Source organism: Loxodonta africana, chromosome 4 (assembly GCF_030014295.1).
Source record: "Loxodonta africana isolate mLoxAfr1 chromosome 4, mLoxAfr1.hap2, whole genome shotgun sequence".
Classification (NCBI taxonomy): domain Eukaryota; kingdom Metazoa; phylum Chordata; class Mammalia; order Proboscidea; family Elephantidae; genus Loxodonta; species Loxodonta africana.
In genome coordinates, this window is record NC_087345.1 from 151,830,651 (window position 1) to 151,841,177 (window position 10,527).

Sequence of the window (10,527 nt, forward strand, 5' to 3'; positions counted from 1 at the left end):
TTTTCCCTTGCCAGGCTCTTCTAGCACTGGGTACGACCTGTATCCTCTTTCTTCTGCCTGCCCAGTTTTAAATGGCTCAAGTTTGTACTGTATTATGGATTGAATCATGTCCCCCACAAATTATACTGAAGTCTCTGTACTTATAAAAAATGAGCCTGGGTGGCACAGTGGTTAAACACTTGGCTGCTATCTGAAATGTCAGTGGTTTGAACTCCCATCAGCTTCTCTGCAGGAGAAAAGATGTGGCAGCCTGCTTTTAAGGACTGCAGTCTTGGAAACCCTATGGGGCAGTTTTACTGTCCTGTAGGGCTGCTAACAGCTTGATTTTGGTACCTGTAAATATGACTTTGTTTGGATATAGGGGGTTTCTTTTGTTAGGTTAATGAGTCATGCCAGAGTAGGGTGGGTCCTAAACCTAATCCCTTCTGAGTGGTATGTTACAAAAAGAGTAGATTAGACATAGATAAACAAGGGAAAGAGACCAGGTGAGGAACTGTCTACAAGCCAAGGAATGCCTGCGCTAGCAACAGGAAGGACCCTCCCCCTAGAGCCATGCCCAGACTTGAACTTCTAGTCTCCAAAACTGAGACAGTAAGTATCTTTTCTTTAAAGCCACCCACTTGGGGTTTTTTTGTTTTTTTTTTTTTGCTGTTGTTGCAGCAGCACTAGGTAACTAAGACATACTGGTTACATATGTTAAGTAAGAATATACAAGGTTTGAGAGGCTCTCCTAAGCAACATGCAGGGACTTAATTTAAGACAGATCCTCAGGCTGCCCAGAGGGCTTTATAGTTTTTCACTCCCCCAAAAGGAGTCAAAGGATCAAAGGAAGATGTCTGACAGCTAGGCTTCTTGACCTCTGCTTACCTTTGATGGACCGCAAGGGAGAAAGAGGTCTAAAAGACTGACAATTTTACAAAATCACAGTATTTTTCAAAATTCAGATGGCTTTCCCCATTATTTTTTTTAAATATAAGAAAGCTTCTCAATGACTAATATAGAACCTATTTTATATATTGCTAGTCTTTTGGTCACGAGTAATCTTATCTTTGTTAACAGGAATGGAATAAAGTACCAATGTTGCAAAGAATCGCATTTGGTCCATTTTCTTTATGGTTCTGAAAACATATTATAGCTGTCTAGATGAAAGGTGAGTAAAGGTGAAAGATCACAGCAGATACCAGATATTCTCTGCCTTGTGCATGATATGTAGTATAAAGGCAACATTTAGAACTACCCTTGGCTCCCTCTAACAATTTAAATCCTGGATTTAATACAAAAATGATAAAAGTTTATAAACCATTTTCCCGAACAATAATAATAGTGTACAGGTCAGCAAGGAAGATAATGACAGAGTTGAAAGACACAATTAACAGAACTAAATAAATGGAAGTTTTGAAGCTTTTTTGTTTTAATTAAAAGTCTGTTTTTTCAAACGGCCAACAAGCACAAGAAAAGATACTCAATGTCATTAGCAGTTAAAAAAACCAAATCTGTTGCCATCGAGTTGATTCTGACTTGTAGCGACCCTATAGGACAGAGTAGAACTGCCCCATAGAGTTTCCAAGGAGCAGCTGGTGGATTTGAACTGCCGACCTTTTTGGTTAGCAGTCCAGCTCTTTACCACTGCACCACCAGGGCTCCCATTAGCAATTATAGAGATGCAAATCAAAATCACAATGAGATATCACCTCAAACCCTCCCCCCCGCCATTAGAATCAAAAGAACGGAAAACACCAAGCGTTGGTGAGGTCTGGAGAAACTGGAACCTTCATCCATTGCTGGTGGAAGACACTTTGGTGGCTCCTCAAAAAGCTGAACATAGAATTATCATGTGACTCAGAAATCCCAATCCTAGGTATACACTCAGAAGTGACGGCAGGAATGCGAACAGAAACCTGTACACCAATGCTCACTGTAGCACTTTACACAACAGCCAAAAAGTAGAAATGTCCATCAACACGAGTGGATAAACAAAACGTGGTGTATACATACAATGGACTACTACTCCGCCATAAAGAGAAATGAAATACTGATACATGTTGCAACACAGAACCTTGAAAGTATCATGCCGACTAAAGTAAGGCACTTGGAAAAGGACAAATACTGTATAATTTCACTTATATGAAATGAGCAAATATATAGAAACCAAAGATTATTAGTGGTTACCAGGAACAGGAGGAAGGGGGTGGGGGAATTTTTGGTTAGTGGGCACTGAGTTTATTTTTATGTTAATGGTGGTGGAACGATTTGGTAAAACATACCGAGAATAGTTGCACAACTTAAAGAATGTAATTAATGTATAGAAATTGTTGAGTTGGCATATGTTTTGTTGAATATGTTTTTACCACCACAATAAAAAATAATAAAGCAAAAAAAGAAGTCTGTTTCCTTTCAAATTTCAATGACTCTCAGCTGAATTTTAGAAATTTTAGCAATAGCTATTACAGTAACTCCTTTTGGATTTTTTAAGTCAGCATTAGAGTTAACATCTGGAAATAAACTGAAAACAATAATGGTTCTGAGTCACCTGCCGTGAGGCGTTCTATCAATCTCGCAGCACACCTTAGATAAGATCATAAGCTCTGCCTCACGCTAAACCACACTGTGCCAACGCTTTCCATCTTAACCAGCTTTATGCCTATTCTAAAAGCATTTATTCCACTGAACTCCACAAGCTACTTTTTGTATTGATCCAAAGGATAAACTGAGGCACCCAAGAAAATAATGCAAATATGGAATGTCACAGCGAAGTGAAATAAGGAAACTATCTCTGAGAATATTTTATAAAGCACAAAGATGACCTTGGAAAACACCGATTTCAATAATTACCCATTTAATAGGTTTCCAAAACACAAACCAAATAAAACAAAACCAGGCCAAATCTAAGTTACAACACTTTATTGCAGCATCCGCAAAGGTCAGATTTCTGAAGCTGGTGAAGATCGGGCAGCATTTCCATGTGAAATGTTACAACTTTACACATTTTGTTTCTTTTTTAAATCTACATGCAGAAACTGAAACATGGTAAAAGAAAAAATGCAAAATAGCTAGAAAAAAAGATGTAATCAAGTTGTAGCATACAGATATGCTCTTTAACTAAATTTACTATGCCTACTGGAAAGCAAACGAAAGACAACTATCCTATAAATTAACAGATTGTCAGAAACAGACTAAGAACCCTCATTTCTATTTAGTGGGGGTGGGGTGGGGGACAAAACAAAACAAAACAAAAACAAAAGCAAAATAAAAAGCTCTACTTGTTTCCATACTTTGTTAGAGACAGAGGCTGTAAACCCATGAAGGTCAACAAAATATTCTGATCCACTTCTTGTTGTCCTTCGTTCATTTTCTGTGACATGCTGACTGGCACATTTTTGTTTTCAATGATACTTACAATGGGCTCAACTGTATCCCTGTCCTCGGGCTGGTATCAGACTTCGCTAAGCCATCTGAATTAATGCTCTGCGTACTAATCGTCTTCGCATTTTCCTTTTACCCTAACAGGCAATTTTGCATCACTGACTCTGATGGATAAAACTGATTTTTCTCCCTCATCCCTTGTTCCTCTTGAAACAAATTCCTAAGACAAAAGCCTTCCTGGTGGAATATCTGGTAGTTGGATATCTTTCATCATTTTGTTGTCCTGCATGTAAGTTTTTACTAGAAGATTTTACTGCTTGCTCTATACTTTTCTACTGTAGTCCTGGAGCCCCCAAATGTATCTTCTTCCAACATGGGATGTTCAATTCAGAGACACTGTAACTCAAATCAAGTTTAAAACTCAAGTTCATTTCCCCCATACCATTACCATCACAACCTTTTCTTCTCCGGCTCAATCATCTCATTGACAGCTCTTCTTAGTGTAACTGCTCAGTAGTCAAGTTAACCATCACATTTCTTGACTGCCATTCTCAAGAGAAGATTAACCCTCGCGTGGTTTCCATTACAAAAGGCCTTTTACGCCATATCTGGAAGCGTCGGCTTGTTCCGGTGTTGGCAGAGGCTGGTGTTTCTGCCTCATGGCCCCAGCCTGTCCCAGGTTTAGATTCGCAACTCTCTAGACCGACATGCTGAGATGTGTCCACTGCTCTCATTCAATTGCTGGAGGACTCCACTATCCACAACATCAGATACAGGACCTAATGAGATGACACGTGCTGCTGGGTCAACGCCTCCTAAAGGTACAAACACGGTAACGTTAACTGGCTGCCAGACAAACCTCTGGCAAGAAAATGTCCCTAAAGCGCGACCAACCATTGTTTAGCGACTTCTCCAAATTATTGTTTTTTTCAGAGCATATACACTCTATACAGGACTAAGAACAGCAGCAGGTGAGTACCAAAAGGGAGTAATCCTGACAGTGAATGGATGGGTGGCCCCCTGGATCTTCTCTATGACTAACTGCTAAGAGGCTAAGACTTCATGGCTTGTTTCTTTGTCAGAGGGTAAGTCTGATCACCAAGAAACTTTCAAGGAATAAAATACAAATATGGGAAAGTATATTCTCAGGTGGATGTATCCGATAATTCCTATAAAATTGAACTGAATGAGAAAAACGGTCAATAACACATGTATACCCAGAGAGAAAGAGAAGATAAAATGATCTCTCCTGATCTGGCTGCTAACCAGAGGGTCGACAGTTCAAATCTGCTAGTCGAATCGATGGCACTGGGTGTTTTTTTTTTTCTCCTGAAGTCAAGACAAAACAACTGCCTAAATTAGAATACTTTAAATAAATGCAATGAATGATAGGAAAAAAAAATGTTCTGTCTTTGAGAAGTATAATATATTTTTATCACTAGTTATAGTGAATATAGGATGTCACCTGACTGATTTATAGGCAAGTAATCATTGTGAAAAATTAAAAAACTTAAGAGCTCAAAAAGTATTTACAATATGCATTTAAATGCCCTTCTAGGAGGGACCCTGTATGGTAACAAACTATCACTTATTCGACCTTACAATAAGGGCATAAAGGGAACATCTAATAAAAAATGTTGCATTAAAAAAAAAGTCTGGCAGTATATCACTCTGCTACTCAAGGTGTGGTCTGCAGTGGTTCTGGCATCACCTGGGAGCTTGTCAGAAACAAATCAGAGCCCGCATTTTATGAAAAGTCTTAGATGACTAGTATGTATTTTTAAAGTTTGAAGACTACTGGTATAACCCAGATGCGTTTACAGCAGCATATAAGCCAAATTAGTACTAACACTTGCCAGAGATGCTAAATTTCAGTTTTTTCAACACTACCAAAAAAAAAAAAAAAAAAAACCCCAAAAAAACCATAAAACCAAAACTCATTGCCGTCAAGTTGATTCTGACTCCAAGAGACCCCACAGGACTGGGTAGAACTACCCCAAAAGGTTTCCAAGGAGCAGCTGGCAGATTTGAACTGCTGACTTTTTGGTTAGCACCTGAATGCTTAACCACTGCGCCACCAGGGCTCCACTAGCACAGTGGAAAACAACCCTGTTCTGCATTATGGAATACCTAGATAATAGTTTTACTTGGAGTTCTGTTGCCATTTTAACTCATTATATGCAAATGCCTATAATTTGTTAGGGCATCACTGCCCAGTGAGAAGGCTAAAATTTTAATTTATACTCCTATTTTAACAAGGATCCTCTTATTAGAAAATACAAAAATTATAATTAATGTCTGAAAGCCCATTAAAATCCACAGGTGGGCAAAATTTTAAAACTGCTTTAATAACCAGTTTACAAATAAACTTCCCTTTATCTACTGTAAAACATCATCAATAACTGCTGTTCAAAAAAAAAGTACTAGTCAAAAGTTTCTCAGGCTTCACTCACAGAATTTTCCCCCCTTGGTACAGAAGTTCACCACTCTAGCATGTTTTCCTTAAGATATCTGATGAACTCACTGCTCTATTAAGTCTGGCCCAGAATTAATAAGAAGAAAATAAAAAGGAGCCAAGCCACCAGAAGCTGCCATTCCATCAGTTACATTCTTTCAAACAACTACATTTAAAACTACACTTACAACTTAAGTTTAAAAAATGGCAAAGAGCATCTGGTATGACAAAAGGCTCAAACATTCATGTTTACATGTTTGCTTGTTCTACAACAATGTTTATCCATCTTAGGAGCAGTGGTTTTTAAAATCACATTCATAATACTTTGCTGTTGTGACTGTTGTTAGTTGCCGTCAAGTCGATTTCAACTCATGGCAACCCCATATGTGCAGAGCAGAACTGTTCCATAGGGTTGTCAAGGCTGTGACTTTTCGGGAGCAGATCACCAGGCCTGTCTTCCGAGGAGTCTCTGGGTAGGTTCAAACTGCCAACCTTTTAGCTAGCAGCCGAGCGTTTAACTGTTTGTGCCATCCAGGGACCCTACAGTATCTTACGGAGTGTTATTCTTAAAAATGATGAACAACCTAGGGTTTTTCTCCTCAAGTTTTGATTTTAATAAGAGATTTTAAACAGGAAAAGAAATATGCTGAAGAGTTGGCACTCTCACAAAACCTGGAAAACAAGAGGTAAGAGCTAGGGAGCAAATCTGGAGGCAAGAGAACTTAAATGGTTTATTAAATGACTAAACATAGACTTTAAAAAGTTCCTTTGTCCATTTAACAAATATTTACTGAGCATCTACTACACGCCAAGCACCAAGAGCTATGAAGGAGATATGATGGAAAACAAGGTAAGACTTAGGCCCTGCCCTCACAGAGTCTTTACAGAGACAAGCTAACAAGTAATTAAGTAGGACAAAGACTATCGAAGGGCAGTGAGTCATGGTGGCATATAATCACTGACCTATGTCAGACTTTAGAATAATAAGGTAAGACCTGAAGAACACGCAGGAGTAATCCAGGGGAAAAGCAGGAGAGTGCTCCAAACAGAGAGAGGTGAAAAAAAAAAAAGAAGAACTAAAATGCCATTTTGTCTGAGGTTAGGGAAAAAAATAGCAAGAGATAAGTCAGTAAGGTAAGGAGATCCATATCATGCAGGGCCTTGTTAACCAAGTCAGGGAGTTTGGACTTTATAAGCCATGAGGAGCTACTGCGGCGTTTCAGTCAAAAGAATCACATAATCAGATGTAAGATTTGGGTTTTAGAAAGATCACTATGGGTAGAACAGAGAGAATGAACTGCAAGGGGCATGAACTGGAGAAGTCAATTAATAGAAGTGAGAGATGATGGTAGTCTGATCTAGGGTCTTGGCAGTGGGGGTGGACTGAAATGGACATGTGTGAGAGACATTTAGTAGTAGAATGCAGTAGATTTGGTAATTAAGTAGCTACAGGAACTGGGGGAGGAGGGCAAATAAAAAACAAAACCTCCTTTTCTAGTTTGGACAGCTAGAGAGCAACAGATGAGAGAGAGGCTTCAGAGGTAGGAAACACATGAGGCTGGTATTTCTGAGACATCTAGGTGGTTGTTTAGAAGACAGTTGGATATATAGTCAGAAACTAAAATGTGAGGTCTGGGCCAGAGATACAGATAGTAACCGGGCCATGGGAAAAGTATACAATGGTAAGAGAAGAGGGTGTATGACGGACCCTGAGGAACACTAATATTTTTAGGCAGTAGAAAGTGCATAAAAGAGTAAGGAGTCAGGAGTAGGTGCGGTAAGAGAAAAAGAGAAGAAGCAGAGTCGCAGACAAAGGAAGGGCAAAGGGAAGACAGTGTTTCAAGAAAAAAAGGAGAGTTTACAATCCTGAACGCTGCTGAGATAAAACCTAAAAAGACTATTGAACTATAGAAGAGTCCTGATCAAAAGGGGGAAAATACAGAACCGAAATTCAAATTCTCACTGGCTCTAGACTTTCTGGAGCCATGGAGGGTGGATGAACCCCCGAAACTACTGCCCTGAGATAATCTTTAAACCTTAAACCAAAAATATTCCCTGAAGTCATTGTAAAATCAAACAATAATTTAGCTTAGCTAGTAAAAAAGGTCTGCCTTGAGCACTGTGCTCTTTTAAGACTATATGGGATCAAATGGACAACAGCAACTCAAAAGATTAGATAGGAACCGTAGGGATAGTGAGTTTATGTTAATGAGGGAGGAACAACTCAGAAAAGAGGGGTGAGAATGGCTGCACAACCAAAAAAATGTAATTGGTCACTAAATTGTACATGTAGAAACTGTTGAATTGGTATGTTTTGCTGTATATATTCTAAATGACAACAAAACAAAATTTAGAAGGAAAAAAAACTCATGTGACAACCAAAACTGAATTAATAAGAATATTGACACAGTGAAAAATGTAGTCAATGTCACTGAATAATTTGTGTAGAAATTGTTAAATGGGAGCCTGATTTGCTGTGTCAACTCTCACCAAAAACAATATTAAAAAAAAAAAACACTATTGAATTAAGCAACAGGGAGATAGGTGGTGATCCTGGCAAAGGCCATATCAGTGAAATGGCAGGGGTGGAAATCAGACTATAAGGAGCCAAATGCAAAACAAACGTTACCTGCATGCTTGAAAGTCTAGCAAACAGGGTATTTATTAGTTTTCGTAAAAAACAAACAAAAAAATTATTAGTTTTCGTAAACAACAAGATTATTAAATGAACTAAGAAATCCTGATGCAAAACCTGCAATTTCTCTCAAATCAATCTATAACTAGTCCTCTCTATAAATTCAAAAGAGAAAATAAAAATTCCAAAGAAGTCTGCTCAGAGAGAACAAAAGCCAGGCTCTCTATGGCTAAAATCACTATCTTAAAAAAAAAAAAAAAAGCCACGACTGACATATAAAACAGAATTTCTTTCTCTATCTACAATCCAAAGACTTCCCTATTTTGCTAATGATTAGGCTGGCCTTTATCCTTAACATATAATCCAGAATTCTCTAATTTACTCAATTCAAAGTCATGAAAAACAAATAGCTCAGAAAGAAGTTAAGTAAATCCTGTCTTACCTCCCACCAGTCTTAAAGATTAGATCTGCATTAGGTGCTCCCTTTGGATGTTGGTAACGAGGCCTTCGCTCACGATTCGTGTTTGCTGGAGCTGGGCGCTGTGCAAGAGACTGCAGCATTTCTGTAATTAGGGGCAAAAAATAAAATGAGTTTAATGCTTATAAATATACTCTCCTTATGAAGCAAAGAAAATCCTAAGGAGATCAAGTTTATTAGTTCTGTCAGACAGCTGACTGAAGAAAAATAGTAATTCAAATTAAGAAGTACTGAGAGAGCATCTCAGGAGATGAGATTCTTTTAATGCCTAATGTTCACCTTTGGCCACTACCTAAGTGTTTTATGAGGCAGTAAAACAGTGTAAGAGGCACTACAATGTCATAACTAATAAGCACGGTGTTTGGGGGCGGGCCTACAATATTGGTTCAAATCCCAGCTCTGCCATTTACTAGTTATGGGACTTTTGGTTCAGTTTCCTTAAATGTGAAATGGGAATAATAATAGAATTTACAGAGTTCTGAGGGTTAAGTGCTTTGTAAAAAGTACATAAAACAGTGTTCTACCCATAGTAAGCATTTAATGAGCGTTAGCTATTGTTATTAAGAATGTTGGGCATCAATTGGGAAACAAGACTCTAGAAGTGGATTAAAAGAAAATCACAAATACTTATTTGCACAACACTCTCTTGCACAAACAGCAGTTTGTTCAGTAAAGTGCTATGTAAACAACATGCTTATGGCTCTAGAATCTGGGTACCACACAAATGCCAAAAGGCTGGCTTATGAGGAGTCTATGGACTCTGTATGTAAGGCTGCAATTAACCCAAGAGTATACATGCATAAAACAAATATGCCCTCAAATCTGAAGGAATACTGGGTCCTGAGACCAGGATTCCCATATGTACAACTGAGGTAATATACATTTGTTGAATTAATTTGCTCACAATTGGCTGGCAACATGAGACAATTAAAAATTGATTATTTTCTCACTTGTAAACATGGCTAACAATATGGAATCTAATTATAGAGTTAACAATAAAAAAGACCAAAAGCCAAACCCACTGCTGTGGAGTGGATTCCAACTCATAGCAACCATAGAACTGCCCCATAGGGTTCCCAAGGCTGTAATCTTTATGGAAGCTTTTTTTTTTTTTTTTAATCTTTACGAAGCAGACTGCCACATCTTTCTCCCGCGGAGCTGCTGGCAGGTTTGAACTACCAACCTTTCGGTTAGCAGCCAAGCGCTTAACGACTGTACCACCAGGGCTCCGTGGAGTTAGCAGCAGATGATCAAAATTATTTATTGCTATTTTAAAATAAGAGAAAAACGATGACAGAATGGGATAGAAAAAACATTAACTTCTCAGGCTAAATATGCACAAAACATGGCATGAAAAGGTAAGAGAGGATAACAACTTCGATACACTATATTAAAAAATTTCAAAAGGCATCCAAATTTTCCACTTCTGTCAATCACTTTTTACCTTGGTAATCTTCTTGTTCTTGCCGTTCGTTGATATCTAGTGTGAGCTTTTTCATTCTCATCCTTTCTTCTTGTTCCGCCTGTTGCTGGTTCCAATGATTTGCAGCAAGTTGGGAAGACATGGGTACATTAAGGATCTTAAACTGAGAAAAA

General features: G+C 38.3%; 1 protein-coding gene across 3 annotated transcripts in view; it reads right to left on the reverse strand.

Moving 5' to 3' along the window:
• Positions 1-2,886: 2,886 nt before the first annotated feature.
• The window catches only part of UPF2 (UPF2 regulator of nonsense mediated mRNA decay), a 140,013-nt gene continuing 132,372 nt past the window's right edge, over positions 2,887-10,527 (reverse strand). For 2 of the 3 annotated variants that reach the window (XM_010590732.3, XM_003410584.4), the window contains exons 20-22: positions 10,376-10,517; positions 8,896-9,016; positions 2,887-4,178 (exon numbers count right to left, since the gene is read on the reverse strand). In XM_010590732.3, coding sequence (XP_010589034.1) covers positions 4,169-4,178; positions 8,896-9,016; positions 10,376-10,517 — 273 coding nt within the window. In that variant the 3' untranslated portion in view covers positions 2,887-4,168. Of the gene's footprint in view, positions 4,179-8,891; positions 9,017-10,375; positions 10,518-10,527 lie in introns of those variants that run through there. The other variant, XM_064284855.1, reaches the window with a different exon arrangement.